At 46.3% G+C, this 21,658-nt stretch overlaps 2 protein-coding genes across 5 annotated transcripts in view; one reads left to right on the top strand and one right to left on the bottom strand.

Annotated features, from left to right (window-relative positions):
- The window catches only part of LOC308224471 (P2R1A-PPP2R2A-interacting phosphatase regulator 1), a 32,959-nt gene extending 21,477 nt beyond the window's left edge, over nucleotides 1-11,482 (top strand). Inside the window, exon 12 of one of the 2 annotated variants that reach the window (XR_013957482.1) lies at nucleotides 10,999-11,482. The gene's annotated coding sequence lies outside the window, so the exon portion shown is untranslated. The remainder of the gene's footprint in view (nucleotides 1-10,998) is intronic. The other variant, XR_013957483.1, reaches the window with a different exon arrangement.
- On the bottom strand, nucleotides 40-15,465 carry MOSPD1 (motile sperm domain containing 1). 3 transcript variants are annotated; one of them, XM_080624430.1, is made up of 6 exons: nucleotides 15,358-15,465; nucleotides 9,463-9,719; nucleotides 9,204-9,279; nucleotides 5,818-6,044; nucleotides 3,782-3,943; nucleotides 40-872 (listed from the first exon to the last, which is right to left on the bottom strand). In XM_080624430.1, exons 2-6 carry the CDS (start codon nucleotides 9,614-9,616, stop codon nucleotides 805-807), a joined length of 687 nt encoding a protein of 228 aa, XP_080480556.1. In that variant the 5' UTR covers nucleotides 9,617-9,719; nucleotides 15,358-15,465; the 3' UTR covers nucleotides 40-804. The 3 variants fall into 3 exon arrangements, with proteins under 3 accessions (XP_080480556.1, XP_080480558.1, XP_080480557.1); XM_080624432.1 differs by having other exon boundaries at nucleotides 40-376; XM_080624431.1 differs by lacking the exon at nucleotides 15,358-15,465 and adding an exon at nucleotides 10,903-11,003.
- Between the last annotated feature and the right edge of the window lie 6,193 nt (nucleotides 15,466-21,658).

The raw sequence follows: 21,658 nt of genomic DNA, 5'->3' as shown, positions 1-21,658 counted from the left end.
GGGTTTTGCTTTCCAAGTGAGCACACACTGATGTGAACATAGACTAAAAATAACAAAGGTTGCTTTAATAAGGATTTTGTACAGTAGGCGGAGATATAAAAGTTTTCCAAGTGATTTTCACAGGTATCACTGAACATTTCGTAGCTGTCTGATACAGAAGCACCCCAAAGTGCTTTGAGTCTTTCATTTATTATACATAGTTAAAATATATTACACTTCTGAAGGGATCTGAAATCACTGAACGGGTTTGCTAGCATCTTAATGAGCCAAATGGGAGTAAAAGGCAGTCCACATTCATGATGTGAATATACAGTAAGGTGTTTGACATCCTAGTAACTCATTGCTCATGTTCTCAAAATAACCATGGTGATGAGACCTGAAAGACAAGAATTCACAACTGAATGCTTTCATTTCATAGAATAAACCATTTAAAATAGACAGCTTACCCTGCCACAGCCCAGAAAAGAAGGTGAAAGTGCATAAATACAGGCACAAGTTACATATACACTTCACTGAAATAGTAGAAGGATTGCTCCAAGTGTTGATGGAGTCACGAGCTGCTTACAAAGACTGACACTCAAGTGCAGTGCATCTGGTACCTACGTGTCAAAGCAGCTCGAAATAATCCAAACAGTGACTGAGCTCACCCCTGGAAAACCTTCACGCTGAGCTTTTGACTGTGGCAAGTCTAACAGCAGCACACAAGCTCCAGTTTTCATGGGGGCAGCATCATTGCAATGCTGACTCAGCTGAAGGCTCCAGGGCACTGTTTCTGCTCTGTGCAGGAGTGATCAAAGACCAGTTTTAGACTAAGATGTGAAGCTTTCTTGTGAGTCTGCCCAGGGAGCTTCCTGCAGACTCTCTGTTGTGACCTTTAAGAAGGAGGAAAGCAAAACAGAACTGTGCTGATAGAGGTTAAAACCAATTAAACCCAGCTGAAAGCAGGAGACGTGGGGCTCATAAACCTACTCATGGCACAGGGAAAAGTTCATTTTAATTATGTGCTGATACAGGAGAAAGTCCAACTCTGCAAGTTCTTACGCATGATTTAGTTTGCACAAGGTGAAGAGGTCTATGGAAAACATGAGGGCTCCTGCACTTCCAGCCTTACCCAACATCCGAGTGGTAATTTTATCAGTTCTGGGGCAATCTTCCTTTCCTGCAGGCTCAAATGGTGTTCATGGAACAGCCTTTCAACTGCAGAGCTCAGCTAAAGCCTACACATCTCCTCTACCATGGATGGAGCCATTTCTGAGACTATTTTACTGGCCTGCCACTACACAGTGATTTAACTCACTGACTTGGTAAAGGTTTGAGGATGGAAGTGTGGCAGAGCAGAGCTCTAATGCTGCCTTCCATAAGCAGTGCATCCACTGAAGAGGAATTACATTCAGCTACTGCTTAAGGTCTGCATTAGCTTGGACAGTTGGTACTGCCACAACTGCTGTAGGCCTTAGCCTGGATTACCTGAACCATCCCAGAGCAGTAACAGAGGCTTCTGGAAGGTGCTACAGGACAGCCCATAACACCTGTAAAGGACTTTCAGGCCATAAAGGGTTTAACTTATGGCTGTAAAGCAAATACTTCTCAATTGTAAGCCCAGTTGATGGGCATCAACCTCCCTTTGCAATTGAAGCTACACACTGCACTTGTGCTTTGGGGTAAAGAAAGCGGTTTCATCTTCTCAAGAGCACTCAACTTTCTACACAGGAAGAGTTGCACATAAACTCATGAGCACTAAAAGTGCTGCTCCCACAGGAGTCAAACCCTGTAAGAACTTTATAATGAATCTACAAACAGGTTTGGCTTGTTGCAAATGCATCGAGTCAAATGGGTTAAAACTGCTGTTGGCACCAGCAGAAACTGGAGTCATTTTCAAAACTAGAGATAAAAACACAGGAGGAGTTAGTGCAAGGTCTGAAAACACAGCACCAGTGACTCAGGCAAAGGGCAACAAGTGAGGTTTCCAGCTGTTTCATCACACTGACTTGCAGGAATCAGTGAGTGAACTCTGTGTGTACATGAAACACCATGAACTTGTGTCTTTCCCCACCACTACCTCACCTCTAGCTATCAGTCTGAAGCTGCCTAGCTCCTTTCCTGTAACTCCTCATTTGTGCCAGGTAGTGGGGCAGGAGAATTGACTAGTGACACTGTTCTTCCAATCTGAAACAGTTATAGAAAAACAGTCATCACAAATGAAACGTGCAACTTCCCCACGCTTACTAAGTTCGGAGGTACAACACAGGAAGGACTGTGGCTACTGGTGCTCTCCTGGGAAGGGTTTAAAGTAACTTATTTCTACACAATTCATAGAATCAACCAGGTTGGAAAAGCCCTTTCAGCTCATCCAGTCCAACCATTCCCAGCCCTGCCAAGGCCACCACTAACCCATGGCACTGAGGCCTCGTCTCCACAGGGTGTGAACACTTGCAGGGACGGTGCCTGCAGCCCTGCCCTGGGCAGCCTGTTCCAATGCCTGAGCACCCTCTGGGGCAGGAATTGTTCCTCAGCTCCATCTAAACCTGCCCTGGTGCAGCTTGAGGCCGGTTCCTCTTGTCCCATCCCTTGTTCCTTGGGAGCAGAGCCCAGCCCCTCCTGGCTCCATCCTCCTGTCAGGCAGTTGTAGGGAGCGATCAGGTCCCCCCTGAGCCTTCTCTTCTCCACACTGAACCCCCCAGGTCCCTCAGCCCTTCCCCATCACACTGTGCTCCAGGCCCTGCACCAGCTCCGGTGCCCTTCTCTGGCCCCGCTCCAGCCCCTCAATGTCTCTCTTGCAGTGAGGGGCCCAGGATGAACACAGGATTTGAGGCGCTGCCTCACCAGTGCCCAGCACAGGGGCACAATCCCTGCCCTGGCCCTGCTGCTGCACTGGTGCTGATACAGGCCAGGATGCTGGTGGCTTCCTGGCTGCCTGGGCACAAGCTGCTCATGTTCAGCTCCGTCACTCAGCACCCCCAGATTCTCTTCCATGAGCAACTTTCCAGCCGCTCTTCCCCAAGCCTGGAGCGTTGCAAGGGGTTGTTGTGGCCCAAGTGCAGAACCCAGCACTTGCCTCTGTTGAACCTCATACCACTAGCCACAGCCCATGGATGCAGCCTGTCCAGATCCCTCTGCAGAACATCCTGCCCTACAGCAGATCCACTCTCCCACCTAATTTAGTATCATCTGCAAACTTACTGAGGGTGCCCTCGATCCCCTCATCCAGATCATCAATGAAGATATTAAACAACACTGGCCCTAACACCGAGCCCTGAGGGACACCACTAGTGACCAGATGTGACACCATTCACCACCATTCCTTGGGCTCTGCCATCCAGCCGGTTTTTTACCCAGTGAAGAATCCACCTACCCAGGCTATGAGCAGCCGGTTCAATATTACAACTGCTTACAGAGTGAATGGAGCCTTTCAGACCTGCTCCTCTGGGCTGGAGAGAGGGACAGAACAGAGGAGATGTAGGTTCTGCAACGGAGGAACTCCTTGGTTCAGTGTAAGAATCAGAAATGGCACATTCCATTCAGGTTTGTTGGCAGATGACTACAGTTGCCCACTCGTCAGATGAAAGTTAACTAACATGTAGGGGCCTGTATATAATAAATATCAACTAAAATCTGGTCTAAAATGCTTATGAGAATTAATGTACTCTGCTATCACTTTGGCTGCAAGTTAAAATCTAAGTAGAGATGCAAACCAAAGGGTAATGGTGGTGATTTGGATTCCATCAGTCAGTGGCAAATGCAGAAGCTGTAAGAAAACATTTACAAAAGCCAAAATACTTACCTAAAACATAAGCAGCTACTAACTTTTGATTCACACTTAAGTGGAGGTAGAGAGGCACCAGGGATTCCAAGTCCCCCAATGTAGGTAGCATTAGTGCTGCAATACACACTATTCCTAGGAAGACTGTTAGTAAACTAGGTCCCGACGAGGCAGTTCTGTTTTCTGGAAGAGATGAGGAGGGAACATCTAAGTTTGAAGGAAGATCTGACCAAAATACATGTTAAATATTATGTAAAAAGCATTTGTGGTGCATTGGAGCTGCAACGTCCTGGGATTTTCTTTTCCGTTTGGGGTTTGGCGGGGGTGGAAAACAACTCTTAAACCCACCCTTCTGAACCTTCCACGTTTTGCTGCTCCCTGTTCTGATGCTGGAACTTGTTTTCACATGATTGCCCAAACCCCTCCCTTCTGCAGGAATAGAGCCTGCCAGGCCCAGTAGCTATATATACACACTCCTGAGAGCTGGATGCTTCAGCAGGGCTTGAGGTTTCACCAGGCATCCTGCCTCCATTCCTTGGTATGTTCCTTCAGTGATTAGTAATCGATGAAGAAAGAACACCTAAAAGAGCTGCACAGGCAGGTAACAGCTTCCACACCCAGAACAAAGCTTATGTTCTTGGGCCAGATGAGATTCCTTCTGTAGAGGACTCAGGGGCTGCACCTTCCTGAACCAGTTTAAATGCCAAAAATTAGCAATACTGGAATCTTATTTTAAAACCTATGGGAATGAACCACTCTGACAACGTCACCAGATTAAGGACACACAGACTATAAAGGAACTGCCCTTCATACAGCTGGAGCCTACTCAGAGGCACACTGTGTAATCTCTGAGAAGAGCTGTTAACACGTTAGCTGAATATCTCCAGCCAAATTCTTACATCCCATTGGAAACCAGCCAATGTTTTTATCCAAGTTTTCTATCCTCAGAGACCAGCAATACGTGTTCTGTTTTAATTCCATAAACCTGTACTTTCCAGGTTGCAGGTTAGATGCAAAGCCTGTAGTTGCTTTGTTTGCTGTTTTGCTATTAGCAAGCAGTAGAATGAAGTCAATAAAGGTTTTAAGCAGAGAAGCAGCATTTGGATCAAGACCAGTATCAGCTTGTTCAAGATGGTTCAAACGCTCTGTACCGGAACAACTGTCATGGTCACATTTTGTTCTGTGAGCCCAGAGACCTTTGTAGGCTATAACCATCCACCCCACTAATACCTATCTCTTGAGGTTGTTTGGTTTTGGTTTCATCAGAAGGTGTTTCACCAGCCAACAACCTCTATGTAACTGGTGAAACAGTTTGGTTTTAACAAGAGGAACGCTCTCAAGCAGGTTCACCTATTTTCAGGAACTGATTTTTGTTCTTGTCATGAAAACTCAAAACAAATGACAAGAATATTCCAGTATAAATCAGGAAGAGTGAGGGAGACTGTCAAGAATCAGTTTAAATCCAGTTCTGGAACAACTTGATACTTTTAATATCTCCCCCTATCACTTGAATTTAACTGTTCAAGTCCAGGTTTTGCCCAAGACTCTTGATTCACTTCCTCATGTATGAAACACACAGAGTTTCCAGCTGGTAACAGAGCTGTTCTGTACTTGTGAGACACACAAAGGAGATGGTGCTGAACAAGGCGCACTTTAGAAGGTGTTTCTGTCAGTATTTCCTGCTCATCAGGAAATGGAGGATTAAGGGTTTGGAACTAACTCAGAAGGGGCATATGTTCTGAGAGAGCCCAGGGGAAAAAATAGTTACCATCCTTTTGCAGATAAACTCCCTTTGGCTGTCACAGAACTTGTGCACCAGAGCAATGGAGGCACTCTCCAAGCGACACAACCACGGGGCAGCAAAGGGTCTTGGTCAAGACAGCATAAGCACAATAGCCACAATCTGGGTTCTAGGGCACTATCATCCCCCAGTGATAACAGCAGCAGTCTTGCAGGTATTTAAAGAGAATTAGGTTAAAAATCACTTTAGTCTTTCTAATCACTGGAGCTGTCCGTAACAGCTTCAGAAAACAGGAGGGTCAAAGTATTTCACATACCTGGTTGACACAAAGTCTGCTCAAAAAAGACACTTTCAGCCAGATGTTCTTTTATTCTCTTCTCCTCCTCTTCCTTTTGTTGCTGCTGTTCCTTTGCAGATGGAAGTAGAGTTGCAATAATCTCCTTTTTCCCTAATGCTTTCCTCTGGCTCTGCTCCGACACTTGTAGACGGAATTTATCTATCACACCAAAGTAAGAAGCCCGAACATCTCTGTGACGGATCACGCTGCAGAGGAAAAGCACGTTTTCAAACAGAGGAACTAATAAGCAGCACTTCTCTTGTGGAATTATATCCTACATATCCTAGTGTTTCCCCTCTTCCCACCCTACACAGATGCATTGCAATAGTCCATATCCCCATTATCTCCTCCATCACTCCATATGCTTGAAGAATAGATCTTGCCTTCCCTTTCCCCTCCTTATGTTTGCTCTGGTTCCCAAATATATGTGCTCCAATTGGCTGGCCAAAAGGAACAGTTAATTCTTTATCTTAAGCCCAGCTCTGGCCCAGCCGCCAGCATGCATGAAACATCAATGATCTGAATGAGGCCTCCTCCCTCATCAAAGTTGCTTGATGCTGGCCAGGGATTTCAAAACGTATGGGGGGACTGGACAGGGCAGAAGAAAAGCAGAGCTGCCGAACACATGGGCAGGTGATGGCCCAAGCCCAGCTTTTTGAGGAAACCAGGCTCAAAGCTTTACAATTATACTTTCTGAGAAGCCAAACTCATTCTCTCTGTAAACAAGAGTCAGCAAGATGTGAAGGGATCTGAGAATCAGAAGCCCACTAAGAGCATGTAACAGGGCAATAGAAATGACAGCCACAGATCTCCATGTACATCTTTCACCTTTCAGTGAGTCAATGTGGGTATCAATAGCAGAGCTCTGTGCTGTCAGACCTTTGCTCATCAACCTAGCTACCTTGAGCACAATTCATAGCCTGATCTGAAATGCATGATGCTGCAGATACTTCGCTAGCTACCAATAGCTACATCAGCTGTAGCTACACAAGCTGCAGTCACAGCTCAGACTGCAATGTAGACATATCCTCTGTGTTATAGAGACTCGGTTATTTTCTTGGTAAACCCTCTCACTGTCCAGCAATCACTCTGTTGCTCAACTGTTCTGAATACATTGCCCAAGATGGCTTCAACAGCAAGGCAGGGTGGGAACTGTTGCATTCCTTCTAGTTTTATGGTATTCCATTGGGAAAAAATGTATGTGGGACTCACAAAAGGCATAGGTTTAAAGGAACACTGCTCAAAGGCACACAGACCTCTGAGCTCTGCTCAACTGCATCCCCTCTGCAGTTATGATTCATTATGAAAACACATCTCTATCATTAAATAGCTGTAACATTCAGGTTCTAACTCGTATCAACTCTCAGGGTTAATACGGATTTTAGTTATTTTTCCAAAGTGGAAAACTTGGTTTTTGTGAAAGGCTATTCTCAGTTTCTAAGGTAACAAAAGCTAATCTGGAAATACACCCATATACAAGTGATTTGGCTTCAAGAAGTCTGCCATCTCCTGAGGGCTAAAAAATGATTCCACCCTTAGTAATACAGGAGAGTAGTCTTGAATTGCTTCAAGAAACCTATCTTTGCAATAATACAGACAAGAAACAAGATTTTTGTGTTGTGCTCTTCATTTAAATGAATATATCAAGATACCCACAGTCAGTAACACAGAGCCAGTGCTTGTAACCAGTATCTAGTTTAAATTGACTATTCAACAAGGAAGCAGAGACAAGTCACCCTCCAAGCAAGAAGGTGCAGTAGTGTACCTAGTTTTATGTCCCTTTAGAGGCAAAAGAGCGCTTATGACAGGCTTTCAGTGAGCTGAGTGCTGGCTGGGCAACTGCCTTCACTAAAACAGAAGGGTTTTGCCCCCTGGCAATCCTAATTCATACGACTCTCAGCAGATTCAACTCTTCTTTCTCCCTTTAACACTTCCTTTTCAGTTTTTGTTTCTACTCTTAGTACCAACCTAAACCTAAACAGAACCTGTACATAACACTGTGCTCTCAGAACACGCACCTCCTGCCAAGCAAAGAGGTATTTTCTGAAGACCCCTATAAACAGCTACATTCTCCTGTTTCTTTTTAGAGCCCATTGCATAATTGGAAGCTCTGTTGAATATCTGTTTATCTGGCAAATGGCCACACTTGCATAGTACTGCTCATAGCCCAGCAGTAAACACTGCCCTTAGACAGCAACCACTGGAATGGGATGGGGGTTCTGCTGGAAACAGTTTTCCCTTGGGAACATGCATGTCTTATTTTCCTTTCTTTAATAAAAGACATTTGTTTAAGATTAACCAAACGTCCTCAAGCTTGTATAAATGTCTGCTAAAGGCTGGAACAGCTCACTGATACACTGATATATTCTGGCCTGTTTTGTTCCATTTGCAGGACTATTGCTCCTGCCCACTGAAACCTTTTAGGTCCATGTTTTAAACTTCCCTTCTATTTGGTGAGTCCTTGGAATCTACCAAATTACACTTAAGGAACACAGTCCATAGGAAAGAGCCATTCCCCAAGGCCAGCATTATTTATCTGACAAAAGACAGATCCTTCACTAGTGGCGTTTTCTCACATGGCCATTTGTTAGCCAGAGATCCCAGAAGGTGTTACATATACTTCTATTCAGAAAGCTCAGTCTGCTCTTTTAGGTATTTCATACTTTCTTCAGCTGTACCTGTACATCAGCACAGAAAGAAGGTGCCAAATGGAAGATGCAAGGATGTTGGTCTAAACCAGACTCAACTTTCAATTGTAGCAGTCTACAGACCCTATCCATTTCTGTGGTCACTTCTCATTTTCTCTGTTACTAAGCTGGGACCTGACAAGACCAAGTAAAGGGGAGATAGATCAGGGAATGAGAGAGGCCATCAAGGGGAAAGGTGGGCCAAAGTACCTTTAGTAAACATGGCCTAGGAATGTGTGCTCAGCAGAACTCCACATGTTTTCATTTTGCCCATCTGCAAACAAGTATTTCTCACACAGAAATCCCCTGTGTGAGGGATCTCTGTGTGAGAAATACTTGTTTGCAGATGGAGTCTTCCTTTTGTTATTTCTAACAAAAAAGTGTGCAGAGGATGCTCATTTTATTCTCCCCACTGGTTTACAAACTATACTGCATTTACTATTTATGCCTACAGACAAATTACAGAAGGAAGCATGACCAATATTGTAATACCTTTGCCCTAGAGTGAAAGAATGGCAAAGACCAGATAGCCACAAGAATACGGGAGATTAGGATAATACTATATCCAACTTAGCTGATCCTATGCATGCTGTCATTCACTACCTCTTAAATAATAAAAGACATCAAGATAATTCAATGTTGTACATTACAAAAGAAACCCAACCAACTCTTACTTACATATCAACACAGCACTGAGGCTTCACTGCACCAGTAGCATCAACCACCGCATATTTGTTTGGAGTTGTACAAAGAACTGGAACAGAAAGGACAGGAGTGGTAACAACTCAGGAATTAACACCTCACCAACTTCATTAACAGATACACATAAAGACAGGAGATTGGGTTTGCCACAAGTATGATTTGTGACATGAATTATAATTGGACTGTTCAAGATCACCAACTAACCCTTAAATAGAACTTAACCTAAGAAACCCACCTTTGAATTTTAAGGCAAACTCATAGGGGTTATATAGAGTCAACACCTGCTTGTGTGTTGACTGGTCATCTGCATAAAATATAAGTTCTGTAGGAAAAACAAAAACAGGAAGATTTCCTTCCACTAACTCTGGCTGTCTTTTTTGTTGCTGCATTGGCACTGAATCCTCCTTGCTGCTTCTTGGGTTCTTATGATTTTGTATCCTCAGAGACTTCAGGTTTTGAAGCGTTTAAGAATTCCAAAGCATTTTGGCAATTCTAAAGGAAAAAAAGGGGGGAAAAAGAGAGAAAAGGCAAGATTATTTCCATAAGTCTCTACTGAACTGAGGCAGTTAATAAAGGTGTAAAAAGTACACTGTGATGCTTGGTTATTATGAATCTGCCTCTAAATTCTTTCCAAAATACAGAAATAGAAGAAAATATTTGCATCAGGTTTCCATCTATGCAACCAACTGCTATGAAACAAACTGGTAAGCACTTCTTCAGGGGATCAGGGCAGCATTTTGGGGTCCCAGTTCACAACCAGGGCTGCTTCCACTGGGTCTCTGCAAGACAAACTAAACGACAACGACAAAAACATATCCCACCCTTAAAGATGTCCCATCCTTGCCTTGGGACAGTAACAGCAGAGGTGAGGAAACACAAAGAGGTAAATCCCCATTTAGGCAGGAATCTCTCTGCAGTGGTGCCCTTCCCGGATGAGGGATAACAACTTAGGTATCTGCTCACACAGACACTGAGGTATGTCAAACCCCAGAGACTCAGAACAAAAGAATGGGGAACACCTTCATGCCTTGTTTAAACTAAACTCTAGTTATGACTGCATTGTAGTTCCTGGGATGAAGAATCCCAAACAGATTTGGGATTTACTATTTGACCACTGCTGTCTCTAACCAAAGTACAACCATCGTACGTCTCCCTCTGCCACCCCCCCAGCTCTGTTTTGAGTGACATTCCAGAACTAAAACCAGGACCCAAGACCCGAGCAAGCAACAATCCCAAATGTAATTCATAAAGGCCAGACTCCCAAGCCCGCATACCACTGATTTTATGCACTACAGACAGAACAAAGTGAAACAGCTACTTATATTCCCCCCTAAGAACAGCATGTTTTACTGTAGCTCCCACAGGTTAATTATCAACCTGGAGATGTCCTTTGGGGCTCAACATTATTCTATAGTAGAAAATAGTAAAAGAACAAAAAGGTCCTACTGACTCATTCCCATGAAGCTTTATAAAACAAGGTCCATCTCAGCTGTTCTCCAACCTAATAAACTGATCTAGTTGCACCTTAAGACATTTAGTTGCTGAATTTTCTAGCCACAAATAGCCCTCACATTAAGAACAATCAAAACCAAAGGCTTGTTTCTGCATTCTAAACGTCATGACGTTCACACTTCCAAGCACCAGATACGTGTCTCATACTTGAAACATGACCCACCTTTAGGTGTTTACCAGAGTACATCTGTCATATCATCAGATTTACGGGTTCTGATTCTTATTCCCAACCTAAACGTCTCATTTTTTATTCCAACAGCAACTCTTCCCTGTAATGTCACAGCTCTCCCTGGAATGTCTTCCCCCAAGATCCAGTTTCTTTGCAGAGCACAGGTTTATTTCCACTTCACTGAAACGCTACTAATAATACGCTGAAAACAAATCCCCAACGCCCGTGTTCCAAGCTGATGTTCTGCTACCTTATTAAGAAGAGTCCAGAGAAAGAAATAGCTCCGGACATGGCAATGCGGGTTCGGAGCGCTGCTTGGAATTCCGGTGAATCCCTTTTGTTTCATTAAGCTCTGGAATCACTTTGTGCAGCAAGTGTAAGTGCTATTTCTTGAACAACTTTATGTACAACTGCAAAGCGAGAATCATTGTTCCATGCGCATACCTGGTGACTGTATGAGGAGCTAATGTGGAAAAGCTGCCAGCTCCCAGGAATGCAAAATGACTTCTGAAACTCCTCATGGGCAGAGGGGTTTATTTTTCACAGCAGTTAGTTCCATGCAGTGAGTGCAGCTGAGAAGCTCTGGTTCTCATACATCTATACTGCATACATTGTAAGTAGGAGAAACACAGGCACCTTTTGAAACTAGCAGAAGTGGGGTTTCTTCTCCTAATCATGATTTAAACTACAGCTAGATATTGTTGAGTGACAATATTTAATGAAATGGTTAAAACAGTATTTCTAACAATGAATGCTATTTTCATTCTTTAGGGTTTTATTTCAACACTGCGCAAGTTTCATTCCCATTCCTGGTGTCAAACCACAACTCTGGATTCTTCAGCTCAGCAGCAGCATGCGGTGAGGTGTCCAAAACCCCACAGATCACCACATCAGTGGAGGTGTGGGTCACTAAACCTATTAATAGGCTCATTTTCCTTAAGACATCCGTTGAAAATCCAAGGATTCCACACCTTGCAAGCAGAAAGCCACCGATCTTAAAAAAGTATATCCCGTTATTGCTTCCTTTTCTTATTTGACTTGGCTGGATAAGAAATCACCACCCAAGCTGGCAGAAGGAAAAGCTGGCAAAGCCAGGCCCATAGTAGTTGTACCTGCTGACACAGCAGTGTCGTTCAGGGTATAAATTTCTGGATGTCTAAGCAAGTAACCTTTTTAAGACAACCCTTTCTGGCTTGGAAGTCACCTTACTGGGATACTGCATCAAGTGACATCTGTAAAAGGGCTTTTCCCAAAGATGGAATTATAAACCATACACGTGCTGCAGAGATCTGACAGTTTAGTATTAATAACAGCATAGCTTCCATACAGCACTTATCAATAGGAAACTGCAGAGACTTTTACAGAGAAAGCCTGTATCATCAGAACTTCCCTGCGCAGATTAACCTTCAAGAAGTACTCATGAGGTGTTGGTTGGCAAGAAGCTCCCCACGACCCAGCTTCAGTGTGTGCTTGAGCCCAGAACCCCCCCATGTGCTGGGCTGCACCCCCAGAGCGTGAGCAGCAGCTCAGGGAGAGGATCTTGCCCCTCTGCTGTGCTCTGGGGATACCCCCCTGCAGCCCTGATCCAGCTCTGGGGCAGCAGCACAAGAGGGACGTGGAGCTGCTGGAGTGAGTGCAGAGGAGGCCATGGAGATGCTGCGAGGGCTGGAGCAGCTCTGCTCTGGAGCCAGGCTGAGAGAGCTGGGCTGGGGCAGCCTGGAGAAGAGAAGGCTCCTGAAGGGGAGACCTGAGAGCAGCTCCAGTGCCTAAAGGGGCTGCAGGAAACCTGGAGAGGGGCTTGGGACAAGGGCCTGTAGGGAACAGGCCAAGGGGAATGGCTTTAACCTGCCAGCGGGGAGACTGAGATGAGCTCTTAGGCAGAAGCTCTTCCCTGTGAGGGTGCTGAGGCGCTGGCCCAGGGTGCCCAGAGAAGCTGTGGCTGCCCCATCCCTGGCAGTGTTCAAGGCCAGGTTGGACACAGGGGCTTGGAGCAAGCTGCTCTAGTGGAAGGGGTCCCTGCCCGTGGCAGGGGTTGGAGCTGGAGGAGCTTTAAGGTCCCTTCAACCCAAACCAGCCTGGGATTCCATGAATAGGGCTATGAAGCAGGCTGCCTCTGGCACCCCAGCCAGGCCATTAACAAGAAACACAGCTGCCGCTTTGTGCACCACAACAGACTCTCACCACGATCACTCAACATTGTAGTTGACAGTCACTGTGATTGCTTGCGGAACAGACGCAAGCACAAACCAAGATCTGTGGTCTCAGCTCTGTGACCTCCACAGGTCCTCCCAGTATTAATGGAACTCCTCACTGGTGCAGGAATCTGTCCAACAGAAGTCTCATTACAGGACACAGGCCAAAGAGTAACACCTGAACAACGCCAGCTTGCTTTCCGCTCACTTTGAAGTCCAAAAATCACCACGGGTATCTTTTTTAGCACAATGAGGATCTTTCCTCCCTGAAGTTACTAAATATATACTGTTGGTGTCACAATAGAATAGATCTGCCAGCGTTCCCTTTGAAGTCCCTTCCTCCATAAACTTAGACAAACACAAAGCGAAACACAACTTCTCTCCAGGATCAGAAATAACACTGATTGTGCTTTGGTTTTACTTAACAGGTATCCGCTGAGAACACAAATCAAGCGAGGAAGTTTGTTGTTCCCATTTTAACTTCCAACAGCCTCATCACCATGGCTTCCAAGCACATCTGTTGGTTGTTGTTTTTCTCCTCACAACTGCAAATAACTCTACAGGGTGTCATCTGGCAAACACTTTATTCAGAGGAAAACCTCTGTACAATCACACTTCTTTCAAAAGCTGTTCAATGACAGTGCAATCTACTTTTGTTCTGTCTCATGATCTAGGCTCTAAACCTACACAATAAGCCTTTCTACACTATAGCCTCAAGAAAACTGATGCCTTTTGAGTGCCTGTTTACAAAACAAGCCACAAACTCTTCTTCAAAACTCAAGCCGAGCAATTACTTTAAGCTCCACATAAACACAGCACCCGATCCAGAGCAGATCCATGCACGTTTTGTTCCTCCAGAAGGTTCTGAAGGCCTCTCCATGCACTTACGCAAACCAATGTTTAAACTACCTGCAATTACTCGGGAGTCACCCAGCGCCCAGAGCATGGAGCCAGCAGCCAGGATGGCTGGATTCCATTATTGTTACCTCTGCCACGGACACTCCATGACCTTGAGCAAGTTGGTTAACCCCACCTCAACGTGCTGATCTAGGAAGGCACATATCCTGCGAAGCACTTCAGTCACATTCAAACTGGCAGGACTACCCCGCCGCCTCACGAAGCCTGGGCTGGAATCTGTGACTGTTCATCTCTTACAGGGTGGTCAGAAATGCAATTAGGAACTGTCTCCAGGATGCTGTGCCATGAAGAAGTCTCAGCGCGTTACCTATTAGCGTGGATGACTACAACATGCATAAATCCTGCTAGTACTGACAGCAAAGTGTACTAGGACCACATTGGTTCTATTCTTTATTTTCTCAAATGCTGAAAAGGCGGCAATGATACAAAAAAAATACAACTAAAAGCTATGTAAAAGCAGGGGAAAATGAAACAACTGCTGTGTGCTGCTTCTGATCCATTCTACTGTACTGCTCAGAAGAATCCGATGTGTAAATCCAAACCTCAGCACTGTACCGGCTACAGGGAAGAGAATTAACTGTATCCCAGCCGAAACCAGGACAGGGTGGAAGCGTTTCAAGGGCACATCTGCTTGAGTCTCTATTTTCTCACTTTCGGTTTGTGTTTCATGCACTAAACCGAAACGCATTAGCGCTACGGGGCCTTTTCCCCCGTCTCAGGCCAGGTCCAAGCACTTGTCTCAAACGCCAAGATGCCACAGATAACCGAGGAACACGCTCCTTCCTCAGGGAGCGGCGGGAGGAAAGGCGTTTCGACCCCGCTCCCAGAGCGCACGCACCTACCGAAGGCACAGAACCACCAGTAATTGCACCCGCTTAACTGATCCTCTTTGTTCTCCAGCAGCGAGCAGCACAGATAAAGACTGAGGCATCAGCTCTCTTAAGGGCCTCTCTCCGCAGCCGGCGCCCTGCCCTGCCCGTCCGATAACGCAGCAGCACCTTCGCCCCGCACCGCTGCTCCTCCGACACCTCGGAGCAAGTTCAACCGAGCCCCGGTCACACACACCCCTCACGCCGCCCCGGCCCGGCTGCCCCGCGGTAACAGCGGCCAGGCCAGGGCCTCGGCAGCGCTCCTCCTCACGGCCCGCTAAGGAAGGGCCGCGGGCGCCGGGCTCCGACAGCGCTCCCGCCCCGGCAGCACGGCGAGAGCTGTCGGCGCCGGAGGCCAGGCCCGGCCTGTCACCGCCCGGAGCCCCCTGACCACCCGCGGTGTGGGGTGCTGGTGCCGCTCCGCTCCCCGCAGCGCCCGGTACCGCGCTGCGCCCACCGCCCGAACTCACCCTCCGAGGCCGCTGAGGTGCGGGCTCGGGCCCCTTTTGTCCGCCCCCCCCGCCTGCTCCCGTCACTGCAGGCAGCGCCGCCGCTATGGCTACCGGGAGCTCGGCGACTCCCGCTCGGCACCGCCAGGCGTCACCGAACCCCGCCCCGGGCCCGCACCGACACCCGCCCTCTTCTTCCTCCTCCGCCCCCCGCCGCCATCTTGGAGCGGGCTGGTTGCAGTGGGGTTTGGGGTTGTCACCGGCTGCCGGTCTGATGCCTCGGCTGCTTCCGCGCCCGCAGCAGGCCCGGCTGTGCTGTGGCACACGAGGGTTTATTGTGTTAACAATAGTTTACCTCATGGATGGTTTCTGAGGCACAGCCCCTACCCGAAAGGGTCCATGGCCCCTTCACGGCGGTCGCTGCCGTTGACCTTGGGCTGTGTGGGTCCATCCCGGCTCGGTTCCCTTTTATCAGGTCCCCGGAGCTCCAGCCGATCCCTCACAAACCCCCGCGAGAAGGGTCGATGTGTTCCTAAATGTGTTCCTAAATGCAGAATAAGCGCGCTAACGAGGTGAATATGGGCATCTAACCACACAGCAGTGCAGCTTAAATGGGGCGTGCTGACCCCATAACTCCATCTCATGCTGCTTTGTTCTACGTTCTTCTTATTCATAGGTTTTTATTAAACTAGTTGTGGACTTCAGCTCATTTTAGGCAGTATCCAGCATCATCTTTCTTCAGTCTTTTTCCTGACTTGGGCTTTTAAGCCGTATATAATTAAAAGACAACTGCATCAGCATAATCCCCACCTAAAGTCATCCTCAATTGTATTAATGCAGCAAAACAGTTTTGCTGCAAGTCAGGTGAATAATTGACATTTACGTTAAGCCATCCAGTCAAACAGCATTGCAAAACCTTGGCCCCGGTACCCGCCTTCGCCCACCAGTGAAATGAGCACAGCGGCCAGAAGTGTTTCACAAGAACAGCACGGAACGATCCAGGATGAGAAGTAACATATTTTATCTATTTAAAATCATGGGAGACATTGAATAACAGGAGGAATAAATACCCACGTTGCAGCTTGGCCTAGTGGTGTGTATTAGCATTCATCTTTTCCGAGTACCACCTTCTGCATGGCTAATAGTTGCTCATAGTTCATTAACAGTCTGAGAGCCACAGGTGACACAATATTACAGTTTTATTATAGAAAGAAATTGTAATCTTGTCAGAATATATGACAATGTAAAAAATGGCAAAAAAAAAAGATATATATTTCTTGACAAGTGTCACTCAGCTCATAGTTTAACATTTATGACTAAAAATAAAGTGGAATTCTTGGTTTGAAGCAGACTTACCAGCCTTCAGGATACATTCAGAAGCTTATGTTGTGAGCATTACTCCAGTGGAGGGTGTTCCTGGTTTTGGAGACCTGGCTGGAGAGAAGCTGCAGACATAAACATGTTCCAGGGATATTCAAATCTGGAATAAAGAGAATGATCACATGAGAAAACCCATCATTTAAAATGGTGAGACTTAGGAGCATGTTAATAGGGGCTGCAGGAAACCTGGAGAGGGGAGCTTTGGACAAGGGCCTGTAGGGACAGGCCAAGGGGAATGGCTTTAACCTGCCAGAGGGGAGACTGAGATGAGCTCTTAGGCAGAAGCTCTTCCCTGTGAGGGTGCTGAGGCGCTGGCACAGGGTGCCCAGAGAAGCTGTGGCTGCCCCATCCCTGGCAGTGTTCAAGGCCAGGTTGGACACAGGGGCTTGGAGCAAGCTGCTCCAGTGGAAGGGGTCCCTGCCCGTGGCAGGGGTTGGAGCTGGAGGAGCTTTTAGGTCCCTTCCAACACAAACCAGGCTGGGATTCTATGATTATGCTCCACATCCGACATTCCTAAAGGTCATGTATGCCATCACTATTTAACCAGCACTGACACACGCAAAAATACTACAGAGCCACTTGATAAACTTACTGGTGCCGAGGTTTTTGGTTTGGGGATGCACAAAGCTGGGCTGGGCACAGTCCTGCTGCTCCTCTCGCTGTGGAATTATGTGCTTTATGTGGAACATAAAACCATGGAGAGGATGGATGTGAGTGTGCCCACATGCCATGTACTGCGGGTAGGCTGCTCATCTGCCATGTGGGAGATGAAGACTACTGCCATGTGTGGCAGAAACCAGAATTAGATCTGTGGGAAGTTCTCTCTTTTATCATTAGCTTATTTTTTCTTTGTCTTTCTCCTTCTGGGGCTACTTTATTTTGCCCAAATAACTAATTATTTCTGGTATTGAAGGCAGACTGAGTTTGCAGTCCTTGATTAAATTCTTGATAAAGAAGTACTCAGAAATACAGATGCAATGGAGCAGAGACACAAGATGCAATAGAGAATCTGCGACCAAGTTTGTCAAGTCACTTGAAGTGTGATCTGAGGCCTGAGAAAATGCTGTTCCTGGAGCTGGTGTTTGGTCTTCTGAGTTTTACTGACTGTAGAAACCACTGCGAGCGAGCTCCGAGCACTGGCTAGTCTTGTGTTACATAAAATATTGCCTCCTTCAGCAGGAAACCTGAGCCTGGAGTCTGCACATACCCAAGGCTCCTGAAAAAGACCAACCCTGTGGTGGTTTTGGTTGCTGTGGTGATTATCCATCTGTTGAAGTACTTCATATGAGAGATTCTCAACTCATTTACCACGGAGAAGATTGTCTTAAGTTGTGAGAAATACTGCCTTAGGCCTGATTCCTGTGATTTTCGCACTTGATTAGCAGCACATTCCACTTGATCTGCCATGGCAGAAGGACACTGTGTTGTATATAGTCTGGCATTAGGATTCTGTGGGTTCTCTGAAGATGGCACATACCTGGTGTTGTGCAGTTCAGGAGGATGACTGAAACACTTGATGATGGCAACACTTGATCCTCACCTGAAGCAGTTACACAAAATCACTTGGACTTTACAAAGACTGATAGGAAAAGAACTCGTGTGCAGTCAGGATAGAGCTGAACATCTCCACCCCCATGGCAGGAGGGTGGAACTAGATGATGCTAGACCATCCTAGATGGTCCTTTCCAACCCTGACTATTCTGTGATTCTATGATCTAGCTGAGTCATCCCTACAGCTTTTAATGCATTTAATTCTTAATAGTGCACGTTCTTAATGTACTACTTTTCCCTGACAGTTGCTTTCCCCATGGCACAACGTGGTAGATCCTCTTTGACTGAAGTAACTCAGGAAATGGAGTGACGCATCTGCATTTCCATCCACACCCATGTTGTGGTGTTTTCCTCTTTTCCCTCTGTACAAAATGAATTGAGTTTTCTTTCTAATTAATATCAATTTATTTAAAAAATCTATTTATTTCTCATTTTAAAACACCATCAAAAGAAACAAAACACTGCATCCAAACATCCACCTTAAAGCTGCGTGCATATTCTGACTTAGAGTAATCAGGAATTGCGCAACCTAAACTGTCCAAGCCGTTCTGGTAACTTTAATTCACCAGTAAAAGGTTTGCTTGGGGTTTGTTTCCTTGCTGGGGTGCAGATTGTCAGCCCCCCTCCGCAGGGGCAGCATGCTGTATTCCCATTTCATGGCACTAGGGACTTCGACGTTCCAGCGTGTAGCTTTTTGTGTCAGAGGTTAGGCTGTTTGTTTTTATGACTCATGGGGACCTTGGGAGCCACATATCTGAGCACTGTTGAGGAAATATCTAGACCTCTGTTAAAGTGTAATCTGTCTCAGGGCATGCCTATACAGGAGAGTAAAGACAGCTGGAAGCTCTCTCTGCCTGTGCTCCACACCGGCTGGAGGCAAACCAGTTCCACCTTAGAAGTCCTTTATCAGCTTTCTGCCTGTGCTAAGGGTCCCTGAGATGTGGCTGTGGACATGGCGAGCACAGCACACCAGAGAGCTGTATTGGCTGCAGGGCAGATACAATTATTTGGGGAAAATATAGCCTAAAGAGTAGGTGTCCTTAAAGTACTAAATGCAAACAAGGGCAGGTTTCATGTTTGCTCATTCTTGAGAACAAAGCCAGTGCAAGATCTAAGTGATCATTCAAGTCCCTCTCAGGCCTTGTACTGAGTGAATCTTGCCCAAAGTATGCTTGCATTGCATTTCAGACAAGTATCAGGGTTCTCTTCCTTGTACTTGGTGTCTTCATGTGGGAATTCCTAATACTTGTCTTGCTCCATGAAGCTCTATGAAGGAAGCCGTAATTGAGTCTTAGACACCATGGCATTTATAATCGTTTAGAAGCCTCAGAGAGAGCAAACATTTAGAGCTTTATAGGCAGTCATCATCTTTATGAAGTGTAGGATCTATTTCTGCATCATCTGGAGGACCCTGCTGAGAATCTCCATTGTCCTGCTCATTGGAAGGCTCCAGCCCAGCATGGGCTCTAGTTCTTTCAAGCCTGTGCATGTACATCTCTTATAAATGAGCAGTTATGGTTATTTCATTAGACCCCTAATAACATCTCTATTTCATTTCCCTTCCAAAGATATTTACTTCAGTGCTGACACAGATTTATAATGTCATCTCAAAAGTAAGAGCCTATCCGGTCGGATTTACAGCTATTATAAAGTAGGATGCTATCTGCATAACAATGGTCAGAGCCTTACCAACATTTCCCCTATTATTGCTGCCTAAGGAAGCAATAAAAAATTTAACATTTACCATCGGGAAACACCTGCAGGGGTGAAATTAAAACTAGATTATGTGCTTATCAGTTAAACGTTACCAAAGCAAACTCTTTAGAGATTAACATAAAAATCAGTGTTATCACAATCTTATTAAAAGCTCCACTTAATAGAATCCATATTGCACCTCCACTGCTCAAGCGCTCTGTGTGTGTGACTTAGTCCTTGTGGGGTGTGCGGAGACGAGGCAGAGCAGCCTCGCTGATGGCTTTGCTATCGTGTTAGCAAATGCCTACCCTGATATTTAGATTTGTCTTTAAAAGCTGGCCACGAGTGTCATTTGTCCTTTTCTTGCTGATCCCGGCCCCTCTCTGAAGGGCTCTCTGCATGGCACGCTCTGTTCATGAGCATGGCGCCAAGGCATGCTCCCGGCTCCCTCATGGAGTTCTGCTGGGAATTACTCTGGAAACCACTCGCCCTTCCTGCTGAACTCGTTCCTGATTATGGTCAGCGGGAGAAAGACAAGGGATTTAAAAAGGCTGGAAATCACAAACAAGGAGCTGGTGTTGCTGCTTCGCAGATGGTCTCGTGCTTAGTTCGTGCAGCCTTTGGTCCGTTACAAACATGCTCCAGAGAAGAGGGATATGGGAGGTGATCTCTGAGCTGGAAATTCAAAAAGCTGCTGGATTACAGCTTTGCTGCCACCACTGATTGGGAAGTTTATAGTGCGGATCATCCACGTGCACTGACTTGAAGAGGACATCATCAGCGCAGATCCTACCCGGACTCAATTTGCACACCCAGTGCTTAGAGTTTATTTCTCCATCTGGTATTAGGTGACCCCTTTGGCTCAGGCCATTAGAAGCAACTTGCCTTGGGCATGTTCTGAACTGTGTATGCAAGGGTACAACTCAGCAACAGCCACATCCTGAGTTACTTATGTGAAGGCCCAGGCCAAATAAACCCTCTGATTTTGGAGAACCTACTGAGTTTGATAGGATCTCCCAAACCCCATGCCATCTCCTCTGTTGTGCTGGCACAGACTAGAACCTTTAGGTAAGTGAATCAGGGATGGGGAGGGAATTCAACTTTAAAAAACCCCAATAGCAACTTAGGTTTATAAAACCAGACAAAACCGTGCACAGAGCAGTGGGGTAGGGGATGCAGAGCCAAAGCGTAGCCAAAGATTAAGGGAGCAGAAATAGCTGGGGCTTGCTTTGCAGGGAACTAAAGACGTCCATGCAACTGTGGCCTAACCTCTGAAGCAATCAGAGTCCGCTGGCCCAGCTGATTTGCCCTGCAATAGGTTAGGGAGTGTTCAAACAAGTATATCCAAATCAGAGGGGTGGTAACCTACAGCAGGGTGATGCTCCCCAGCCTCTGGGCAGGCTGGGGGAGGACTCTGCTGTCAACACAGCTGGATTGGGGAGGAGATGTGTGTCCACAGACAGATCCGGGCACTGTCACAGCCCAAACCTGTCCTGCGTGTGCTTTGCTCCCCAGAGCAACGTGTTCCCATGTGCCTCTGGGACATCAGCATTTGGATAACAAGCATCCCTTCCAGGGGAGGCAATGGGCATACCTGGAAACTTCAGCAGCAGCCATGGGCACATCCGAACCCTGCGTGCTCTCATTTTATCTGGACAGATGACTGTATTTAACCTGGAAAAGTGCTCATGCCTCT

The sequence above is a fragment of the Psittacula echo genome (genome assembly GCF_963264785.1).
Source record: "Psittacula echo genome assembly, chromosome: 8".
In the NCBI taxonomy this organism is placed as follows: domain Eukaryota; kingdom Metazoa; phylum Chordata; class Aves; order Psittaciformes; family Psittacidae; genus Psittacula; species Psittacula echo.
This window is presented reverse-complemented; position numbering and strand designations above follow the sequence as displayed.